This window comes from Myotis nattereri (assembly GCF_964212035.1).
Source record: "Myotis nattereri genome assembly, chromosome: 2".
Lineage (NCBI taxonomy): Eukaryota > Metazoa > Chordata > Mammalia > Chiroptera > Vespertilionidae > Myotis > Myotis nattereri.
This window is the reverse complement of record NC_138076.1, coordinates 116,012,656-116,036,809: the sequence shown is the minus strand read 5'-3', so window position 1 is coordinate 116,036,809 and position 24,154 is coordinate 116,012,656. Positions and strand designations below refer to the sequence as shown.

Below are 24,154 nucleotides of genomic sequence, written 5' to 3'. Positions count from 1 at the left end.
TGCGGACCCGCCAAGCGCGGTTTTGCAGCTGCTTTGTCCTTCCCATCAAAAAACAACATCTGGCTTTGCAATAAGTGGATATACAAAACAGTTCGTCTCGTGAGAACGTCCCCAGCCGGAGGCGCGTGCGGGAACGCCATTGCGGGCCGCCCGTCTCTCTGACGCAGGCTCGCGGACGCCCGGGGGCCGGACGCCTGGCTGGGCTTCCCCTCGCGTTCCCGCTACCCACAAGGCCCCGCGCCTCGCCGCGCATGCGCAGCGCCGACGGACGTCTCAGGAAGAGGAAAATGGAATAAACAACTCGGAGGAACCAGAGCGCGAGAGAGCGAGTGGAGGCAGAATTTAAAAATAAACCGGCACCTCCGCCCTCCCCACCTGTTCGCGGCTGGCGCTCCCCCTCCCCTAGCCTGCACCCTCGAAATCCCTGCCTGGGCCCTCGCGCCCACCCCGTCGTCCCGCACGGCCCCTTTAAGGCAAGAGAACGAGAGAGTGAGTGAGAGAATCCCAACTCCCCCTCCCCTCCGCGCCCTCCTACCCCGTCCTCCCTCCCCTTTCCCCTCCCCCTCTCCCCGGGCGGCCAGGGCTCCCGCAGCGGGACAGACCCACCCGCCCGGCTTTTTTCCGGCACCGGCTGCGTCCTCCTTCCCTCCCCAGTCTATGGTGGCGGCGGCGACGGCTCCTCCGGCAGCAGCGGAAGACGAGGCTGCGGCGTTGCCATGAACAGTGGCGGCGGCCTCCCGCCCCCTTCGGCCGCCGCCTCCTCTTCCTCCTCCTCCGCGCTGGCGGCGGCGGTGGCGGTGGTGGCCCCGCCGGGGGTCGGGGGCGTCCCCGGCGGGGCGGCGGCGGGAGTAAAGCTGAAGTACTGCCGCTACTACGCGAAGGATAAGACTTGCTTCTACGGGGAGGAGTGTCAGTTCCTGCACGAGGACCCCGCCGGGGCGGCCGCGGGCCTCGGCCTCCATAGCAACAGCGTCCCCCTGGCGCTGGCGGGCGCGCCCGTGGCAGGCTTTCCGCCCGGAGCGGTTCCGGGCGGGGGGGCCGGGCCGCCCCCGGGGTCCAAGAAGCCGGACCTGGGGGCCCCGGGGGCAGGAGCCGCAGCTGGCGGCGGCGGCGGTGGAGGAGGACTCGATGGACCGCGGCTGGCAAGTGAGTGTGGTCCGGGCTGGGAGGGTGGCGGCGGACGGAAGGCCTAGCTAGGGCCCGCGGGGCCGGGTGAGGCCGGATGAGGCCCTGCGGGTGAGCCTGGCGCGCGGGTCCTCCCCCGGCCTCCCTAGGCGGTCCGAGAGGCCTAGGTTGGGCCTGCTGCTTCCTGCCTTCTTCCTGCTTCCCCTTCCCACGGCCTCGGGCGAGCCGAGGAGTGAGGGGCGGCTGGGTTCCCGGGAACGTGGGTGGGTGGACGGGGGGGGGGGGTGTGGGTGCGGGCGGGGGAGAGGGGGATCGGCTTTGGCGTGCGGTGTGTGAGAAACGGGTGTCGTTTCCGGGGTGTGTGGAAAGGGGCAGGGTTTGCAGGCACCTGTGTTTGCGTGCCCGTGTGGAGCGGTGTCTGCGGAGGGCTGAGGTTCCCTGGTGGGTGTGTAGGAAGCGGGGCGGGGTTAAGGCTTCCGGGAGGAGGTTGAAAGCACGGAAAAGTTTGTCTGAGGCTTATGGGAGAAAAGTTTCCCAGGCAGAAAATGCTTTCGAGGGATTGGGAGTGAATAAACAGCAGCTCTTAGTGTGTTTAGGTTTAGTTGAGAATGTAGAGTAGGAATTTCACAAGACTTGCATTTTAACATAGTTTTTGGAATCAGTTTGCTGGGTGTCAGTAGCGGGGTTATGTCTTCTACAACTTTTTATCTAGTGAACTCTCAGCAGAGCCTTGAAAGCATGTCTTGTGTAGGGAACGTGTGTGTGTGTGTGTGTGTGTGTGTGTTAGCACTTGGGTTCAGAAATTTTAGGGTTGTTACATCTTTTAAAATCATTTGTTATTCTCTATTGACTTACAACTTTTTAGTTTTTGAGTAGAATTTAGAACTATAATAAGTGTTTAAGTGTAATCTATTTTACAGAATGTTGCTCTAAAGGAAAAAGTAGAACAGGTGTCAGACTTTCCTTTTCTCTTTCTGAATATATTGAGCATTTCTAAACCAGATGGGAAAGTCCTACTTTTTTTGGCATTTCTATACAGTTTTTGGATCTTAAAATAATTTTTTTTAAATAGCTGACATTTTTAAAAATATATATATGTTATTGATTTTTTGCAGAGAGGAAGAGAGAGGGATAGAGAGTCAGAAACACCGATGAGAGAGAAACATCCGATCAGCTGCCTCCTGCACACTCCCTACTGGGAATGTGCCCGCAACCAAGGTACACGCCCTTGACCGAAATCGAACCTGGGACCCTTGAGTCCGCAGACTGACGCTCTATCCACTGAGCCAAACCGGTCAGGGCAGATCTTAAAATAATTTGATAGGTAACTTGGATGTCAGAACATTTTTGCCTTTTTTTGTAAGACTGCAAATGAACCTGATGATGTAGCACTTATTTGCTCTATAAGGATTAGTGTCTTCCCAGAGATATGTGTGTGTGTGTGTGTGTGTGTGTGTGTGTGTAAGATTGTTTCTTTCTTTCTTTTTTCCTTCCTTCCTTCCTTCCTTCCTTCCTTCCTTCCTTCCTTCCTTCCTTCCCTTCCCTTCCCTTCCCTTCCCTTCCCTCCCCCCCCCCCCTCTCTCTCTTTTGCTTTTAGAGAGGAAGGGGGGGAGATAAACATCAACGATGAGAATCATTGATGTGCTGCCTCCTGCACGCGCCCTATTGGGGATCTAGCCCACAACCAGGGCATGTGCCCTGATCAGGAATCCAACCATGACCTTCTGGTTCTTAGGCCCAGGCTCAACCACTGTGCCTGGCCAGTCATATTTCTTTTGCTGGGATGGGCTTGACTTTAATGGAGACATATTTGGTAAGGTTGATATGCTAAGAAGATTAATTTGTAACTTAAAATGTTTTGTGGGAATTACTTTTTATTGGTGGAATTTTATCACTTTTGAGAAGAAACTTTACAATTTCAAGATAAATCTGCTGGATGTGTAAATTGTGGCTCACATTTATTTAAGAGTAATGTTTAGTAAGCAATGAACAGTTTTGTCACCTACAAAAAAAGTGACTTTAAAAATGCTGGTGTTTGATTTAATCTGTGATCTTTCTAGGGTTTTCTAATACATAGAAGTAGTGGGTTTGGGACATGAAAGCTAGGTGAAGATGGGAGTTGGAGAAAAATACTAGCAATGGTTCAAAGGTGTGGGAATCACTTCATATCTCAAAAAGGGAATGTAATTGCCTGGGTTATAGGGTCTTGAGAGGTCAGGCAGTTAATGCTAAGAAAGCGTTTAAAAATTAATATTTAGTCATGTAACAGTTATTTACTTAAATAGCTGAATTGTGTATTTGGATTCAGTAGGCTTGTTTTAACTTGACTGGGTAAAACCTGAGGCGGCGCTTTTTTGCTGTAGGTTTTCTTTATTTTATTTTTATTTTTTAATAATCCTCAGTAGTACCTAGGTTGTGACTTCTTATGGGTAAGAAAATTGCTTCATATCAGTAAGTATTAAGTCAAGTTGCTCAGGAATCAGGGAAGAGGATTGTATTGTTGATTTAATGGCTAACTGCTTTAAATTTTTGCAATTAATTGATTGTTTTTAGTTTACTTGCTATCTTTAATATGTTATACTGTATCTTTTTAAAAAATATATATTTTATTGATTTTTTACAGAGAGGAAGGGAGAGGAATAGAGAGTTAGAAACATCCATGAGAGAGAAACATCAATCAGCTGCCTCCTGCACATCTCCCACTGGGTATATGCCCACAACCAAGGTACATGCCCCCGACCGGAATCGAACCTGGGACCCTTGAGTCTGCAGGCCGACGCTCTATCCATTGAGCCAAACCGGTTAGGGCTGTTATACTGTATCTTAATAATTATACTGTGTGTGGTAATAGGAAGAGAGGGACCAAGGTGGCAGTTTAGGAAGATGCTGAGCTCACCTCCCATGAACATGCTGAATTTATACCTATATATGACAGTCTTTTCTGAGAGATAAGTGAGGGCCAATTGAACATCTTCTACAGCTACTGCACACCAAAGGAGAGAGGTGGGGGCAGGGGGAGAGAGAGAGAGAGATTGAGATTGAGATTGAGATTGAGATTGAATAGAGGATTGGGGAACTGCTAGAACTCTCTGGGATCTGAGGTCACTTTTCAGGATCAGAGAAGCCAGTGAATGCCATTGTTTACATTCTCCCTCCACTTTGATAGTGCAAGCAGGAGTTCTATTCAGGTGCACTGCCCAACCTGCAAGGCAGCAGTAGTGCCTTCCTGGCCACTCCTGGAGCTACTAGCTTCACCAGTTATAACAGGGTGCTGTAGAGTGTGTATATAGGGTCATCCCACCTCGAGATTGACACAGTGGGTCAAACGACACTGCAGAGTGTGCACCAGGTTGCCTCACTCAGATCAGCAGGGTACTGAAGTGTTGGGACACCAGTCTGCCTTGCCTAAACCCCATTTTAGCTGTGGATAGCCAGAACAAAAGGGAGCTACCACATGTTCATGGACATCAGACTGTCCTGCCCTGAACCTGCTTTTTCTGGCCAGGAAGCATCTCAGGCATCACATGTGCCCACTCTTACTCCAACTGGCCTGCTAAAACCACCTGGTACAGTCTACTTTGTTATAGGACCACTTTTTTTAAGATTGGGAAAGTTATTTTATCTAATTCATAGAAACAGATACAGATAGTCAAACAAAATGAGAAGACAGAGGAATATATTCCAAATGAAGGAACAAGAAAAACACCCTAATAGCCTGGCTGGTGTGACTCAGTGGTTGAGCATTGACCTATGAACCAGGTGGTCACGGTTAGATTGCCTGTCAGGGCACATGCCCAGGTTGTGGGCCTGGTCCCCAGTACAGGGTGTGTAGGAGGCAGCCAATCAATGATTTTCTCTATCTCTCCCTCTTCCTCTCTGAAATCAGTAAAAATATCTTTAAAAAATCCTAATGAAAAAAAGATAAGTAATTTGCCTGATAAAGAATTCAAATAGCACTGGTCCATGTAGCTCAGTTGGTTCAGCATTGTCCCATGGACCAAAAGGTTGCCGGTTCGATTCCCAGTTGTGGGTTTGATCCCTGGTTGGGCTGTATATGGGAGGCAACTGATGAGTGTTTCTCTCTCACATCAGTGTGTGTCCGCCCCCCCCCCCCCCCCCCCCCGCTTCCTTTCCTCTTCCTCTCTCTAAAATGAATAAAAACATGATTTTCCTTTTAGAGAGAATGGAAGGGAGAGAGGAGGGGGCAGAGAGGGAGAGGGGGAGAGGGAGAGGAAGGAGAGGGAGAGAGAGAGAGACCGATGTGAGAGAGACACAATGATTGTTTGCCTCAGCCAGGGATCAAGCCTGCAACCCAGGTATGGTGCCCTTGACTGGGAATTGAGCCCAAGACCCTTCAGTCCGCGGGCTGATCCTCTAACCATTGAGGATCAAAACAACCAGGTTGAAAACATTAAAAACATTAAAAAATTTTCAAGTAACAGTCATAAGTATGCTTACCAAAATTACGTGTAGAATAGGGGAACTCAGAACTTCAACAAAGAAGAGTTAAAAGAGTTAATAAACAAGCAACTGAAAAATACACTAGAAGGAATCAATAGCAGATTGGATAATACAGAAGAACAGATTACCGCTTGGAGGATAGGATTGTGGAAATTGCCTAATCAGGACAGCAATAAGAAAAAAGAATAATTTAAGGAATATCTGTGACAACATCAAGTGCACTAACATATGCATTGTAGGGAGGAGAAAATATTTGAGGAAATATGACTGAAAACTTTGCTAATCTGGGGAAGGAAGCAGACATCTAATTCCAGGAAGCACAGTTCCAAACAAGATGAACCCAAAGAGGCCCACACCAAGATATTGTAATTAAAATGACAAAAGTAAAGGATAAAGAGATAATCTTTAAGCCATAGAAGAAAACAGCATTTCATAAACAAAGGAACTCCATCCTCTCCCAAACCCCATAAGGCTAATAGCTGATTTCTCAGCAAAAACTTTATGACCAGAAGGGAGTGGTAGGAAATATTTAAAGTGCTCAAAGAAAGGAATCTACAATGGACTGTACCCAGCAAATGTTTCATTCAGACTTGAAGGAAAGATAAAGAGTTGCCCAGACAAAAACTAAAGGAGTTTATTACCACTAAGTTGGCTTTACAAGAAATGTTAGAGGTTTTCTTTAATCAGAAAAGAAAAGGCCAGAAATAAGAAAATACATGAAAGAAAAAAAATCTCACAGGTACTTCATAGGTACTTGTGAATCAGCTACTTAAAAAAGCTAGTATGAAGATTAACTATAACTACAATAAATAGAGATACACAAAACAAAAAGATTTAAAATATGATATCAAAGACAGTAGTGTGGAGGGGGAAATAAAAATGTAATGCTTTTATAATGTGTTTGAATTTAAATTCCTGTCACCTTAAAATAGGCTGCTATAGCTATAGATGGATATATAGGAACCTCATGGTAACCACAAACCAAAAACCTACAAAAAATACACAAAAAAATAAAGAGAAAGGAACCCAAACAAAACACTAAAGAAAACAAGCAAACTGAAAGGAAAGAGGAAATGAACAGAGAACTACAAAACAGCCAAAAAACAATGAACAAAATCGCAATTAGTACATACCTATCAGTAATGACTTTAAATGTAAATGGACTAAATCCCTCAGTATAAAGACTTAAAGCAACTAAATGGAGAAAAAAAAACAAGGCTCTTCTATATGCTGCCTATAAGAGACTGATTTCAGATGGAAACACACACACACATGCACAAGTAAAGGCATAAAAAAACCGGATACATAGGTCATTGGAACAGAATAGAGAACCCATATGTAAACCTTGCTTATATGGTCAATTAATCTATGACAAAGGAAGCAAGATTATAAAATGGAGAAATGACAGTCTCTTCAGTAAGTGGTGTTCAGAAAACTGGCAGAGATACATACAAAAATGAAACTGGACCACCCTCTTACACCATATACAAAAAGTAACTGAAAATAGATTAAAAACTTAAATGTAAGTCCTGAAACTGTTAAACTTCTATAAGAAAATGTAGGTAGTAAACTCGACACTGGTCTTCATAATATCTTTCTGGATAAATCTCCTTAAGCAAAGGAAACCAAAGCAAAAATAAACAAATGGAACTACATCAAACTTAAAAATTTCTGCACAGTGAAAGAAATCATAAACAAAACAAAGAGACAGCCCACTGAATGGGGGAATATATTCACAAGTGATATATCCAATAAGGGTTAATATCCAAAATATATGAAAACGTCATACAACTCAACATAAAAAATACAAACAATCCAATTAAAAAATGAACAGAGGACATGAATAGATACTTCTATCAAGAAGACATATAGATGACAGACATATGAAAAGATGCTCAACCTCTCTAATCATCAGGGACATGCAAATGAAAGCCACCGTGAGTTATCACCTTATACCTGTAAAATGGTGTAGCCACCATGGAAAATAGTATGGAGGTCCTTCAAAAAGTTAAAAGTAGAACTGCTGCCAAAACCGGTTTGGCTCAGTGGATAGAGCGTCAGCCTGCGGACTGAAAGGTCGCAGGTTCGATTCCGGTCAAGGGCATGTGCCTGGGTTGCGGGCACATCCCCAGTGGGAGATGTGCGGGAGGCAGCTGATCGATGTTTCTGGCTCTCTGTCTCTCTCCCTTCCTCTCTGTAAAAGATCAATAAAATATATTTAAAAAAAAAAAAGTAGAACTGCCATACAACCCAGATATTCCACTTACAGGTATTTATCTGAAGAAAATGAAAATACTAATTAAAAAAGGTATATGTATTCCTGTGTTTATTGCAGCATTATTTACAATAACAGATATAGACGTAACCTAGGTATCTATCAATAGGTGAATGGATAAAGAATAAGTTATATAGAAAGGCATATTACTGAGCAATAAAAAAGAAGGAAGTCTTGCCATTTATGACAACATGGATGGACCTAGAGGGTATTATGCTAAGTGAAATAAGTTAAACAGAAAGACAAATACCATATGATTTTATTTATATGTGGAATCTAAAAAAACAAATGAACAAACAACAAAAACAGACTCGTAGAAATAGAAAACAAGCTTATGGCTGCAGAGGGGAGGTGGTGCATGAGGAATTGATGAAAAACAACAAACATACAAAAAAAAGAAGAAAAAAAAGACTTGCCTTTCAGTATCCCCCTCCACAAAAAAGTATATGAGGCAATTAAAATGGCACATTCTAAGAGGTATTGTTATTAGAAGAAATTTAAATGTTAGTTGCTGACCTGATCATGTAGCCTCCCTGAAACAATTTTGTTTTGCTTTTTATTTGTTTTTTGCTCTTCTTTAAATATAAGATTGTACAGTATTTCTTTAGCTGAGAGGTCATAAACTGATCTGTTTTGATTAGCTGGATCTGCCTGTAGAAATAGTTTGGGAATCTGTGATTTAAACATTTTTATTGAAGTATTCATATATTGGGAAAAGTTTACAAATTATAACTTCTTGCGGTTTTCACAAGGTGAACAAATAACCAGCATTCAGATTAAAAAAAAAAAAAAAAAGAAAGTCCCTAGCCAGTTTGGCTCAGTGGATAGAGTGTTGGCCTGTGGACCAAAGGGTCTTGGGTTTGATTCTGGCCAAGGGCACGTACCTCAGTTGTGGGCTCCTCCCTGGCCTGGGTCCTGGTCAGGGCTCATGCAGGAGGCAACCAGTTGATGTGTTTCTTTGAAATCAATGTTTCTTTCTGTCTCTCCCCCTCTCTTCCACTCTTCCTAAAAATCAATGGAAAAATATCCTCAGGTGAGGATTAAAAAAATAAAAAGGACATAATCAGTACCCCCATATCCTGCTCTTGCCCCCATCCCAGTTACTACCCTTTCCCAAAGGTAACTACTGATTTCTAACATTACATTCTAACATTATAGATCCTTTTTTTTTAACTTTAAAGGAATGGAGTCATGTAGTTGTACTCTTTTTTTTTTTAATTAAATCTTTATTGTTCAGATTATTACATTTGTTCTCTTTTTCCCCCCCATAACTCCCCTCCTCCCAGTTCCCGCCCCACCCTCCGCCCTCACTCCCCACCCACTGTCCTCATCCATAGGTGCACGATTTTTGTCCAGTCTCTTCCCGCATCTCCCACACCCCTTTCCCCCCCAAGAATAGTCAGTCCATTCCCTTTCTATGTCCCTGATTCTATTATGATCACCAGATTATTTATTCACTTGATTCTTAGATTCACTTGTTGATAGATGCATATTTGTTGTTCATAATTTGTATCTTTACCTTTTTCTTCCTCTTCCTCTTCTTAAAGGATACCTTTCAGCATTTCATATAATCCTGGTTTGGTGGTGATGAACTCCTTTAGCTTTTCCTTATCTGTGAAGCTCTTTATCTGACCTTCAATTCTGAATGATAGCTTTGCTGGATAAAGTAATCTTGGTTGTAGGTTCTTGGTATTCATCACTTTGAATATTTCTTGCCACTCCCTTCTGGCCTGCAAAGTTTCTTTTGAGAAATCAGCTGACAGTCGTATGGGTATTCCCTTGTAGGTAACTGGGTTTCTTTCTCTTGCTGCTTTTAAGATTCTCTCTTTGTCTTTTGCTCTTGGCATTTTAATTATGATGTGTCTTGGTGTGGTCCTCTTTGGATTCCTTTTGTTTGGGGTTCTCTGCCCTTCCTGGACCTGTAAGTCTATTTCTTTCACCAGGTGGGGGAAGTTTTCTGTCATTATTTCTTCAAATAGGTTTTCAATATCTTGCTCTCTCTCATCTTCTGGCACCCCTATAATTCTGATGTTGGTACGCTTGAAGCTGTCCCAGAGGCTCCTTACACTATTTTCGTATTCTTTTTTCATTTTGCTTTTCCAGTTGGGTGTTTTTTGCTTCTTCACGTTTCGAATCTTTGACTTGATTCTTGCTCTCCTCTGGTCTGCTGTTGGGTGTCTGTATAGTATTCTTTATTTCAGTCAGTGTATGCTTAATTTCTAGTTGGTTCTTTATCACAACATCGAGGGTCTCATTAGATTTCTTGAGGATCTCACTACATTTATCGGCGATCTCACCAGTCTTTTCAAGGGCCTTACTAAGTTTATCGGCAGCTTCTAGACAGTTCTTGAGAGACCTTAAAAGTGTGGTTTTGAGCTCTATACCTTCCATTTCTGACATTTGCATCCTGTTTCTTTGTTTCCGCATTTTTTTATCTTTTCTTGGTGCACCCCCTAGTGGTCTTTGTGCGCAGTCTTGTTGTAATTAAGCCTTGATTGTTGTCGGCAATACCAGGGGTGATTTGACCTCCAGGCTAACTGGCTATGAGAGTCCTAGTTGTACTCTTTTCGTGTTTTTTTTTTTTCTTCCAGCATGTTTGTGAGATTCATTTGTGTTATGTAGGAGTAGCCTCTGTAGTCTCATTCCTGTATAGTGTTATGCTATACTAGTAGCCCTGTGCGCGGATTCGTGCACTAGTAGGTCGCTGCCGCCCTCCTGTACCTCCCCCTGACCCCCACCCCCCATAGCTTGTTGCCCTGCCCTCTCTTGTGCTCTCCACCTCCCGCTTGCTTGCTGCCCTGCCCGCTCCTGTAGCTCTCCGCAGCCCACTTATACCTCGCTGGCCCCCCCCAATCCGCGATCTGGTCATGATGCCCTTGGTCTTTATGCCTCCTGTAACTGCTAATTAGCATATTCCTCTCTTATTATATGGGATGAACTGCCACATTTTATTTTCTTATTTTACTGTTGGTGGTCAATGGAATGTTACCAGGTTTTGTCTGTTAAAGAAGAATACTTGCTTTGAACATTCTTGAACATGTTTTTTGGTGAACAAATATATGCATTTCTGTTAGATCACCTAGAAGTGGAATATCTGGGTATATATAGGGTGTACTAACTGTGCATATGTTCAGATTTAGTAGTTGCTGTCAAACAGTTTTTTGAATTGATTGTACCGTGTTTACATTCCTTCCAGCAGTGTATAAGAGTTCCAGTTGCTCCACATTCTCCCCAACACTTGGATTAACCGTGTTATAATTTTAACCATTTTGGTGGCTTATATTTACGGTATTTTTTGTTTTTAATTTGCATGTGTGTGGATTGTAATTGAATTAGTTGACAGCATTAAAAAAAATCAGAAATACAGATTTTTGGCTTCCTTTGAAGGGCAACTCTTGTATTGGAGTTAGACCTGCTGATGGGGCAAGACTTCATTTTGCCTTACTTCTTGAAAGGATGAATTTTTTTTTTTTTATCCTCACCAGAGGACATGTTTATTAATTTGAAATAGATAGATAGATAGATAGAGAGAGAGAGATATTGGTTACCTCCTGACCGGGGAATCGAAATTGCAACCTAAGTATGTGACCTGACCAAGAATTGAACTGGCGATATCCTGCTGCATGAGACCATGCTTAACCAACTGGGTGACTTTTATATACATGGCTCTTCTAGGCATTTGAGTCTTTGACCTTTGCTTTAGTACTTCACATTTGCAGAATTGTTTTGTGTTTCAGATACTGTTAAAACTTTAGAGGTAAACACAGGAGAAAACTTTATCCTTATTTTCAAACATTGGAAAACTGTAGCCCAAAGGCTTTTTCTTAGTACAGTTACTTAAAATGATGCTTCAATCTTGTAAAGGAACCATACTTTCATTTGGTGCTTACTTTTTATGTACATAAAATATTATATTTTCTTACTCCATCCTGCTCTTATATTGACCAGGCAATGCTCTGGCATTCAAGTTTGTTGTTTGGGCCCTACTCGGTTTGGCTCAGTGAATAGAGCATTAGCCTGCAGACTGAAGGGTCCGGTTTTGATTCCGTTCAAGGGCACATGTCTGGGTTGCAGGCTCAATCCCAAGTAGGGGGTGTGCAGGAGGCAGCCAGTCAATGATTCTTATCATTGATGTTTCAATCTCTCTCTCCCTCTCCCTTCCTCTCTGAAATCATTAAAAAATTACATTAATAATAAAAAAATATTTAAAAAGTAGCAATTTATACAAAAAAGATTGTTGTTTGGGAAATAACAGTTTATTCTATTTTTTAAAAGGTTATTCTAAAATTTTTTTTCTTATTACTCTAAGTTTTTGCTATTTCATATTTCTTTTGGACTTGGGATCTTCCAAGGCCTAGCTGTGGATTTATTTGAGTTCCGTTGAATTACTGATAACATTTTAATGATGTAATTACATTTCAACTAGAATTTTAACCTACTTTTGGTTTATTTTGTTAATCCTCACCAAGGATATTTATTTTCATTGATTTTTACGGGGAGGAAGAGAGAGAGAGAGAGAGAGAGAGAGAGAGAGAGAGACAGACAGACAGACAGACAGACAGACATGTGACCATGTCAGAGAGACACATCGATTGGTTGCCTCCCAAATGCGCTCCAGTGGGGGTGGGGATTGGACCTGCAATGCTTCGGTGTGCAGGACCATGCTCTAACTCTTGAGTCACACTGGCCAGGGCTAGAATTTTAATCTATAACGTGCTCAATTTTTAGCAGCTAAAGTATTTATTATCCCACGATTTGTATTTTATGTACATTACTTTATTTGAAACCCAATAGATTTGTTTATCAAAATAAACTTAGTTTTCAGTTCTACTAATTTAGTTAGTAGTGAAGTTTTGATATAAGACATCTAAAGTGTACTTCTGGCTCTCTTACTAGCTTTGTGATCTTGGGCAATTTTTTTTTTTAAAATATATATTTTATTGATTTTTTACAGAGAGGAAGGGAGAGAGATAGTTAGAAACATCGATGAGAGAGAAACATCGATCAGCCACCTCCTGCACACCTCCTACTGGAGATGTGCCTACAACCAAGGTACATGCCCTTGACTGGAATCGAACCTGGGACTTTTCAGTCCGCAGGCTGATGCTGTATCCACTGAGCCAAACGGGTTACGGCTCTTCGGCAAATTTTTAATCTTAAGCCCAAGTTTTTCTCATTTTAAAAAATGGATGTAAAAATAGTACCTACTTGGTGGGATTGCATGTGACACTATCAGTGTGTATTGCCTGGTACATTGTGAGATATCAGTCTTAGTTGCTGCTGTTATTGAATATTATTAATAATAACTCTATAATTAACCTTTACATCTATGTCCCTAGTCCTCCCTCCCCCCCTCGTATTTGAGAGTATACAGTTGGCCCTCCTTATCTATAGGTTTTGCATCTGCAGATACAACCAACTGCAGATGGAAAATATTTTTAAAAAAGTTACGCTTTTGCTTACATGCACTGTGTAATTAGGTCTATGATGGTTGTGTCTGTAGTGAACATGTATAGACTATTTTTCTTGTCATTATTATCCAAACAATATAGTGTAACAACTATTTACATAGCATTTACATTGTATTTTATAGGTAATCTAGAGGTGATTCAAATTATACAGGAGGATGTGTGCATAGACTATATGTATTCTATATAAGGGACATGGGTGTCCTCAGTTATTGTATTCACAAGGATTCAGAAACCAGTCCCTTTCAATACTGAAGGACAGCTGTACTTTCAAGACCAGTAAAATAGCTATAAATTATTGAACTGTGGTTGCCTATCCAACCACAAGAAGAAAGCAGTGGATAACCTGAAGTTCATAAAATAACTTTGGAAAGTATAATGTTTGTGGCAAAACTGTTATTGTTTAAGCCAGGATTACACTTTTCTTTCCATAAACTTGTATGATCTGACAGGAAAGTGAGTACTGAATTTGCCATTAGGATAGCTTCTATAGGTTTACACATTTTTATTGGACAACTAGAGGCCCAGTGCACTTGGGGGGGGGCGGGCGTCCCTCAGCCCGGCCTGCGCCCTCTTGCAGTCTGGGAGCCCTCAGGGTATGTCCGACTGACAGCTTAGACCTGCTCCCAGCTGGCAGTCGGACATCCTTAGCGCTGCCGTGGAGGCAGGAGAGGTCCTGCTATTGCTGCTGTGCTCGCCAGAGCCCGGCTTCTGGCTGAGCAGTGCTCCCCCTGTGGTTGCACACTGATCACCAGAGGGCAGCTCCTGCGTTGAGCATCTGACCCCTGGTGGTCAGTGCGCGTCATAGCCACCAGTTGTTCGGCTGTTCGGCCTTTTATTATATAGGTTACATATAGACTTCATAATACCATTCATTTCACTAATTTAATATTGTGCATTGCAGCATGGCAAGCTTTGATCTAGGCGATGGGAATACAACATTGGATGAAATGAAACTCTGCCCTAGTGCAGTTTACCTTCTAATAGGGTATATAAACATATGCATAAGTTAATATTAGGTCTTGATAAGTTTTATGAGAAAAACTCAGAGGTTTATGAGAAATACTCAAAGAGGGATGTACTAATATAAGTCTAGGTAAGATACAGTTAATGAGTAAAAACACTTCTTTACATAAAAGTTCATTTGAATGACACTGTAAGAAAAATTATTGCCAAAATAAAACTTAACATCTATTTTGACCTTTCATAGATTTTAAAAAATTTAACTTTCTATTTTGAGATAATTGTAGAATCCCATGCAGTTGTAAGACATGATACAGAGAGATATTGTCGCATCACCCAGTTTCTCCCAGTGGTAACATCTTTCATAGCTATAATACAGTATTACAGTCAGCATTGATTGACATAGTAATCCACTTTTCTACTTTTCCCTAGTTTTATTTGCACTCGTGTGTACATGTGTGTGACTTTAGTTCTGTGTATGCTTGTGTACCTGCCAACACAATCAAGGCATAAGATAGTTCTGTCAGTCTCAAATTGCCATTTTGTAACTTGCTTTCTCTCCCAACCACTGGTAATCAGTAATTTGCTCTCCATTTCTATAATTTTGTCATTTCAACAGTGTCCTATAAATGGAATTATATAGCATGTAACCTTTTGGGATTGGTATTTTTATTGCTGTATAATTAACATACAGTATCTTATTTCAGGTGTACATCACAGTGATTCATTATTTATATACATTACTAGAGGCCTGGTGCACGAAATTCGTGCACAGGTGTGTGTGTGTGTGTGTGTGTGTGTGTGTCCCTCAACCCGGCCTGCACCCTCTCCAATCTGGGACCCCTCGGGGGATATCCGATGATTGGGCCTAAACTGGCAGTCGGACATCCCTCTCACAATTCGGGACTGCTGGCTCCTAACCGCTCGCCAGCCTGCCTGATTGCCCCTAACCGCTTCTGCCTGCCAGCCTGATCCCCTGCTGCCCTGCTGGCCTGATTGCCCCCAACTACCCTCCCCTGCCAACCTGATCACCCCAAACAGCCCTCCCCTGCTGGCCTGATCACCCCAAACTGTCTTCCCCTGCCGGCCTGATTGTCCACAGCTGCCCTCCCCTGCTGGCCTGATTGTCCACAACTGCCCTCCCCTGCTGGCCTGCTTGCCCCTAGCTGCCCCCTCCCCCCCGGCCTGATCACCCCCAACTGTCCTCCTCTCCTGGGCTGATTGCCCCTAACCACCTCTGCCCTGCCACCATGGCTTTGTCTGGAAGGACGTCTGGGAAGGTCTCCTGGAAGGTCTTCTAGTCTAATTAGCATATTACTCTTTTATTAGTATAGATGGAAAGGTGGTTATAGTTAACAATACTATATTGTATATTTGAAAGTTTCTAAGAGAGTACATCTTAAAAGTTCTCATCATAAGAAAAAAAATTATAACTGTGTGGTGTTGGACATTAACCTAACTCATTTTAGCAATCATTTTGCAATATATACACACTAGAGGTCCGGTACAAAAATTCGTGCAGTTGGGGTGGGGTCCCTCAGCCTGGCCTGCGCCCTCTTGCAGTCTGGGAGCCCTCGGGGGATGTCTGACTGATGGCTTAGGCCCGCTCCCAGTTGGCAGTCGGACATCCTTAGCACTGCTGTGGAGGCGGGAGAGGTTCCTGCCACCGCTGCTGTGCTTGCCAGCTGTGAGCCTGGCTTTTGGCTGAGCAGTGCTTCCCGTGTGGGAGCGCACTGACCATCAGGGGGCAGCGCCTGTGTTGAGTGTCTGCACCCTGGTGGTTAGTGCGTGTCATAACGACCATTAGTTCTGTTCTTTGGTCGATTTGCATATGGCCTGCGGGATTGGGCTGAAACAGGCTCTCAGACATCCCCTGAGGGGTCCTGGATTGCGAGAGGACGCAGACCAGGCTGAGGGACTCCCACTGGTGCATGATCAAGGCTGGGGAGGGACACGAGAGGTTGGCCAGCTGGGGAGAGACTGTAAGAGGGCTCCAAGGTGTGTCTGGCTCATCTTGCCCAGTCCTGCCCTGCTGGCCACCTTCTAATTAATTTCCTTTCAGTGTGCATGAATCTGTGCACCAGGTCACTGGTGTATTATAAAAAGATTTAATGTATACAGATAATGTGTTCAAAAAAAATTATGGCAAGCTTTCAACTTAGTATGATTTAGGCTAAAAGTGGAGATTCATCATTCATTGAATTAATTAACATTTATTGAGCAGTTACTCTGTGTCAGGTACTGCTTTTTAGATTCTTGGGATGCATTAGCCCCAGTAATTTTAAAGTATGTTAAAAGATGACAAGTACTACATAAGTAATATAAAACCCCACATCTCTACTAGTTCTCAAGAAACAATAGGTTTAGGTGATCTGAAACTGGTAATAAATTGGTTTTAGCAACAAATTTTCTCTTCTCCATTATGAAATTCCAAGTCACTTTGCTGAGAAAACAGGAATTGTTTAAGACTTTTTAAAAACATGTATTGCTGAGAGAAACCAAGATGGCGGCATAGGTAAACACTGCAAATTGCTGCCTCGCACAACCACTTCAAAAATACAACTAAAAGACAAAACGGACATCATCCAGAACCACAGGAAGGCTGGCTGAGTGGAAATTCAACTAGAAGGAAAGAGAAAAGCACACTGAGACTCAGAGGAGGTGCGGAAGTAAAGTGCAGAAGTACAGAGGCACACGTGGAAAGGGCTGGCAACTGAGGACACGGTTGTCTTTTTAGTCGGGAGGGAGTCTCAAGCTCCTGACTGCTGTGAACTCCAGTTCCGGGTGAGTCTCTGGGGAACCAGACTCATAAGGGGAAACTGGACTGTCTGGCATCTGTTGGAACTCGAGGGCGGCTTTCTTTCAGAGGTACTCCCAGTGATTACTGGGACACTGAGAAGCTGGGCCTCTTAGGGTAGGACTGAGGAGCAGCCATAGCTGCTTGCTCCACCTTGTTGATCTCCTGAGACCCCACCCCACCCAAGCTGTGTGTAGAGGCATTTACATATGAAAGGCCTGGCCCTTTGCAATCTGAAAACTACAAACTGTAGCTGGGTCAGAGAAACCCAGAACTTCCAAAAGAAGGCCCAAGGCCCAAAGCAGCTTGCATTGCTTCACAGCTGGGCTCCTGCTGGGTATCCTCAGGCAGAGGCTAAATTAGCACCTCCTTAGAGATCCAAGAGCCAGTGTACCCAGTGGTCAAAGTGGGACCATCCAGATTACAACTCCTCAGATCCATAAGGGACACACTCAGGGGGCAGACTCAGTGAGCACCAAATCCCCACTGAAGCAAGTCTTTCCCCAGAAGGGTGTCTCCAGCACAGAAGTTCTCCCACTGCAGACACAGCTGATTCTCACAGCCAATTGGCCTGGAGCTCAATTCCTCCCAGTGATATCTACAACAATCAAGGCTTAACTAAAACAAGACTGTGCACAAAGTCCACAAAGGGGTGCACCAAGAGTGTCCACCCCAGGTAACTGGGGAGGCTGAGCCACTGGGCCCTATAGGACACCTAGCACAGAAAGCCACTCTGTCAACACAGGGAAGCATAAAAAATGCAGAGACAAAGAAACAGGTCACAAATGACAGAAATGGAGGAAAGAAAACTACTGGATATAGAGTTCAAAACCACACTTAAAAGAGGTATTTCAAGAATTCTCTAGAAACTGCCGATAAATTTAGTGAGACCCTCAAGAAATCTAGTGAGACCCTCGAGGTTGTGATAAAGGACCAACTAGAAATTAAACATACACTGAAATAAAGAATATTATACAGAGTTCCAACAGCAGACTAGGAGATCGCAAGAATCAAGTCAAAGATTTGAAATACGAAGAAGCAAAAAAACACCCAAGTGGAAAAACAAAAAGAAAAAAGAATCCAAAAATATGAAGATAGTGTAAGCAGCCTCTGGGACAGCTTCAAATGTACCAACATCCAAATTATGGGGGTGCCAGAAGAAGAGAGAGAGCAAGATATTGAAAACCTATTTGAAGAAATAATGACAGAAAACTTCCCCTACCTGGTGAAAGAAATAGACTTACAAGTCCAGGAAGTGCAGAGAACCCCAAACAAAAGGAACCCAAAGAGGACCACACCAAGACACATCATAATTAAAATGCCAAGAGCAAAAGACGAAGAGAGAATCTTAAAAGCAGCAAGAGAAAAAAAAGTCAGTTACCTACAAGGGAGTACCCATATGATTGTCAGCTGATTTCTCAACAGAAACTATGCAGGCCAGAAGGGAGTGACAAGAAATATTCAAAGTGATGAATAGCAAGAACCTACAACCAAGATTACTTTACCCAGCAAAGCTATCATTCAGAATTGAAGGTCAGATAAAGAGCTTCACAGATAAGAAAAAGCTAAAGGAGTTCATCACCACCAAACCAGGATTATATGAAATGCTGAAAGGTATCCTTTAAGAAGAGGAAGAAGAAAAAGGTAAAGATACAAATTATGAACAACAAATACACAGCTATCAACAAGTGAATCTAAAAATGAAGTGAATAAAAAATCTGACGAACAGAATTAACTGTTGAATATAATAGATTCAGGGAGTGTACTGACAATTCTCGGTGGGGAAAGGGGTGTGGGGGTGCAGGAAGAGACTGGACAAAAATCGTACACCTATGGATGAGGACCGTGGGGTTGGGGGTAAGGGCCAAGGGTGGGGTGGGGACTGGGTGGAGGGGAGCTATGGGGGAAAAAAGAGGAACAACTGTAATAATCTGAACAATAAAGATTTAATTTTAAAAAAGGAGAAAAAAAGGAGAGATTTTAAAAGACCTTTCATAGAAATAGTAAGCCTTATTTAAAGTGGATTGCAAATTGTTATTACACAGAGATATTGTAAAGTTTACTTAAAACAAATTCCAAAAAGGTCCATCCATGTTGTCACAAATTACAGGATTGCCTTCTTTTTTATGACTGAATAATATTCCATCGTGTGTGTGTGTGTGTGTGTGTGTGTGTGTGTGTGTGTGTGAGAGAGAGAGAGAGAGAGAGAGAGAGAGAGAGAGAGATTTTCTTTATTCATCTCTCTATAAATACTTAGGTTCTTTCCATGTGTTGACTATTATGAATAATGCTGTAGTGAACATAGAGTTGCAGATACCTCTTTTTGAGACAGTGATTTTATTTCCTTTGGATATATAGCCAGAATTAAAATTGCTGGATCATGTGATAGTTTGATATTTAGTTTTTTAAAAATATATTTTTATTGATTTGAGAGAGAGAGAGAGGGAGAGAGGGAGAAATACTTCAATGATGAGAGAGAACATTGATTGGCTGCCTTCTGCACACGCACTACTGGAGATTGAGTCTGCAAACTTGGCATGTGCCCTGACTGGGAATTGAACTGTGACCTCCTGTTTAATTTGTTGATGCTCAACCACTGACCCAAACTGGCTGGGCTATATTTAATTTTTTGAGGGACCTCTATACCCTTTTCCATAGTAGCTGCACCAATTTACATGCCCACAGCTCTGTGTCTTAGTTTGTGTTGATTATAAACAACAGAAATTTTATTTCTTACAGTTCAGGAAGCTGGGAAGTCCAATATCACAGCACTGGCAGATTATGTGTGGTGGTTGGTGAGGACCCACTTCCTGATTCATAGATGGGCACCTTCTTGTTGTGTTCTTACATGGTGGAAGGGTCTAGGACTCTCTGTAGGTTCTCTTTTATAAGAACACTAATCTCATGTATGAGGGCTCCACTCTCATGACCTAGGCACCTCCTAAAGGTCCCACATCCTAATACCATCATCTTTAGGGTTTAGGATTTCAATATATGATTTTGAGGATATACCAAAATTCAGATTATAGCACCCTACATCCAACTGTCAGTATTTCTTTAGACTACTTTTTAAAAATTGTTGTTAGCCGTAACCGGTTTGGCTCAGTGGATGGAGCGTTGGAGTCCCAGGTTCGATTCTGGTCAAGGGCATGTACCTTGGTTGCGGGCACATACCCAGTAGGGAGTGTGCAAGAGGCAGCTGATCGATGTTTCTCTCTCATCGATGTTTCTAGCTCTCTATCCCTCTCCCTTCCTCTCTGTAAAAAATCAATAAAATATATTTAAAAAATAAGTAAATAAAAATTGTTGTTAATCCTCACCTGAGGATAATTTTCCATTGATTTTTAGAGAGAGTGGAAGGGAGGGGGATAGACAGAGAGAAACATCAATGTGAGGGAGACCCATCGATTGGAATCGGACCTGGGACTCTTGAGTCTGTGATGGAACCAGCTAGGGTTAGACTACTTCTTGTTGGGAGTGGGAGTGGTTTCAGTGGTTCTTAGAGGTTCTGCACAAGGAGGGCAGTTCTCTTTATAGTTCAGCTGTTATGAAGTGTAAGGCTTTGTACTTAACTAGAAGCTTAAAAATAGCAGCATTCCAAGTACTTACCAAGAACTGGTATCTAAAACATATTGTCCATGACTTTGTTCGTATATAAATGGATTGTTCTACTTAAAATCATTCTGTATTATCCTGTCCTAAAATCCACAGACAGGGCGTCATTCCTGAACTCTATTCCATTTCTACTTTTGTAAAATTGTTTTTCCTCAACTATGAATTAATGTGAGTCTGCTGATTTTTTCCCCATAATATATTTGAGAAACAGTCCTGAGGAAATTGCAGTGGTTTATAGTTTCTGCTGGCCTCTTGCAAAGTTAAAGAAAGAAACTTGAAATCCAAGTCTGATTTGTTTCTTCATGTTGTGCTTGGTAGCTTTTAGGTGACTGATAGAAAATAAATTACTATCTCTGTAGGAAAACAACAGTCAACTTGAGCATTGTTTAACAAATGTTTAGAGCTGAGCCAATTTTTTTTGGTCCTGTCTTTTGTTATGAATAGGTAAATAAAAATAAGTGTGGCAGATTGATACTTCAAAAGTTATGTAGGAACACAGAAACCACATCAGTGCTTGTGCTTTTAAATAATCAAATACTTGAATTTTTTTTCTCTTTCAGTTCCTGGAATAGATGGAGGTGCTTTAACTGATACCAGTCTCACAGATTCCTATTTCAGCACCAGCTTTATAGGAGTCAATGGATTTGGAAGCCCTGTAGAAACAAAGTATCCCTTGCTGCAGGTATCATCAGTATGAGTTTAAGCAATGAAGTTTATTCTGAGGGTGAAGAGCATCTAGAGCAGTGGTTCCCAACCTTTTTTTGGCCATGCCCCACCTAAGCATAAAATCCTGGTATGTCCCCTCCTGCCATGACATATAATTCTTACTATTCAAAAAGTGAACTACTATTCATGTGGAGGAAGCTAAAAGGCCATTAACTTGGTCTAAACAAGCTTCCAATGAACATGGCATCCATGAAAGAGAAAAATAAAAGAACGAAAGGATAGTTGAAGTACTGAGGAAGAAATCACTAAGAAATTGTTAAAAAAATGTGAAGTGACCCTAACCGGTTTGGCTCAGTGGATAGAGCATCGGCCTGCGGACTCAAGGGTCCCAGGTTCGATTCCGGTCAAGGGCATGTACCTTGGTTGCCGGCACATCCCCAGTAGGAGATGTGCAGGAGGCAGCTGATCGATGTTTCTCTCTCATCAATGTTTCTAACTCTCTATCCCTCTCCCTTCCTCTCTGTAAAAAATCAATAAAATATATTTTAAAAAATGTAAAGTGATATAAAAAAATAGCAAATAAAGTTTAAAACATAACAGAGAACTGAAATGCATAAATATAATATATTTATATACTGTATATGAGGCCCTTAGAACCATAAGAAATTTAAAAAAATTCACTGTTAATTCATTCTTGGATTGTCCCCCTTAAAAATCAAATTGCACCCGTGTGACATGTGTCCCATGTGGGAACCACTGATCTAAAGTCTTCATTTATTCCTAAATTTATTTATCAGGAGGGGTGGGGTTTAAGATAATGAAGTAGTTGGGATATAGTTAAGGCATCTTATCTCCTAGTAGGTTTGGAGTCAGAGTGAGCTTTCAAGGGTGGGGTTAGGGTTGGGACAATCATGGAGTATTTAGAGATAGATAGGAAGAAACTAGTTTCACTCCTCTGTGTGTTTTGTGGTTGTGGAATGAAGGCCTTTCATGATGGAGAGACACACCATAGAGATTATGCAGTGTGTTGAGAAACCATGAAACATATTTAGAGAATAGTGAATAGCCTAATTTTATAGAGTCTCTAAGGTAAACAAAGGATAATATGCATTTGGAGAAGATATTAGAGAGCATTTCTTGACTTTATATGTAGTCACTTTACATCTTGAATGGATATTGGAATTTAAATTTTATGGACAAGGAAATTTAGTAGTTATATGTGTCTTGCCCAGGATGACAAATTAATAGAAGTGCATTCAAAATAGGTCTCCAGCTTTGGTTTTAAACACCTGACTAGTGAGTAAAATTTTCATTTGATGTGTTATGCAGAGTGCTTGGAAGTTTTTGCATAGATTATTGTAATCTAAGCTGCAGTGATTAGAGTATTAGTAATGTGAAAGATGTATAGGAGGGGAAGAAGCAAAGAAAGTTAGTCTGAATTGGTTGGATATTCTTAATTCTAGTGATATTATGTACCTATGTTTTTTTTTTCAGAGAATGACTAATAGTAGCAGCTCCCCAAGCCTTCTAAATGACAGTGCCAAGCCATATGCAGGCCATGGTAAGGCTTGGTTCCTTTTCCTCTCTTAAATGTATGTTTCTGACTCTAAAAACAATATGTCCATTGTAGAAATTTTGAAAGTTATGGACAGGTATAAGGAAGAAAGTAAAAAAATGATCTATTATTTCATATTCAGGAACTATTAAAATTTGTATTACTCATATATACAAAATACACAGCAGTACTTAAGTATATATATTGTAATACTTAATTTCAAGATCACATTAAATATATTTTAATGAATATTTCTTGATCATTATAAACTGAATTCTGTTATTTCTCTTTATAATTTTCTGAACTGTTTTTGTTTTTATTCTTTTAAAAAAACAATTAATTATACTCCAATATTTGATAATGTATTTGAATCTGTGTTCATATTTTGAGTTACTTGCTTTGGGAACATTCTTAGATACGGAATTACTGTTTCAAAGATTATGGACATTTTTAAGGCTTTTGATATAGAAGTTCCAGATATCTTTCTGTATCCTTTTTAAAAAATAAATATTCAAGGATTTTTTGGGTGGGAGGCGTTGTTAATCTTCATTGGAGGATTTTTTTCCCATTGTTTTTTAGAGAGAGTGGAAGGGAGGGATGAAGAGTGGGAGAGAGAGAGAGAAACATCAGTGTGAGAGACACATTAATTGGCTGCCTCTCACGTGCTTCTGGACTGGGGCTGGGATCGAACCTGAGATTCTTTGGTACAACTACGGACCCACATTGGCCAGGCCAAAGGATGATTTAAAAAAAAAAAAAAAAAAGCAACAATTGAGTATTAAGACCGCATCAGTAAAATTTTAACAGTTATTAATAATGGTGACAATAAGAATATACATGTGGATTATTTCCTTTTTTTTGTTAATCCTTACCAGAGGATATTTTTCCATTGATTTTTAGAGAAAGTGGAAGGGAGTGGGAGAGACAGAAAAACATTAATGTGAAAGACACATCAATTGGTTGCCTCCCGCACATACCCGGGGGAATGAGCCTGCAACCGAGGTATCTGCCCTTAACTGAAATCGAACCCAGGACTCTTCAGGCCATGGGCTGATGCTCTTTCCCCTGAGCCAAACCTGCTGGGGTATGAGGTTTCTTTAAATGAGAGTATTTACTATTTTTTTTAGGGTTTACAGGTAATTAAATGAGGAACTTAAGATTAACTTAAAGCTCAGAAACGAAGATAAATATTTTAATGTATATTATGCACACCTTTTCAGAAACATCTG

General features: G+C 41.7%; 1 protein-coding gene across 3 annotated transcripts in view; it reads left to right on the top strand.

Moving 5' to 3' along the window:
* Window positions 1-266: 266 nt before the first annotated feature.
* The window catches only part of PAN3 (poly(A) specific ribonuclease subunit PAN3), a gene marked incomplete at its 5' end in the record, with an annotated part of 164,007 nt that continues 140,119 nt past the window's right edge, over window positions 267-24,154 (top strand). For 2 of the 3 annotated variants that reach the window (XM_081083618.1, XM_081083616.1), the window contains 3 exons: window positions 717-1,146; window positions 21,265-21,386; window positions 22,865-22,931. In XM_081083618.1, the coding sequence (XP_080939744.1) occupies window positions 717-1,146; window positions 21,265-21,386; window positions 22,865-22,931 (619 nt within the window). Of the gene's footprint in view, window positions 1,147-21,264; window positions 21,387-22,864; window positions 22,932-24,154 lie in introns of all 3 variants that reach the window. The other variant, XM_081083617.1, reaches the window with a different exon arrangement.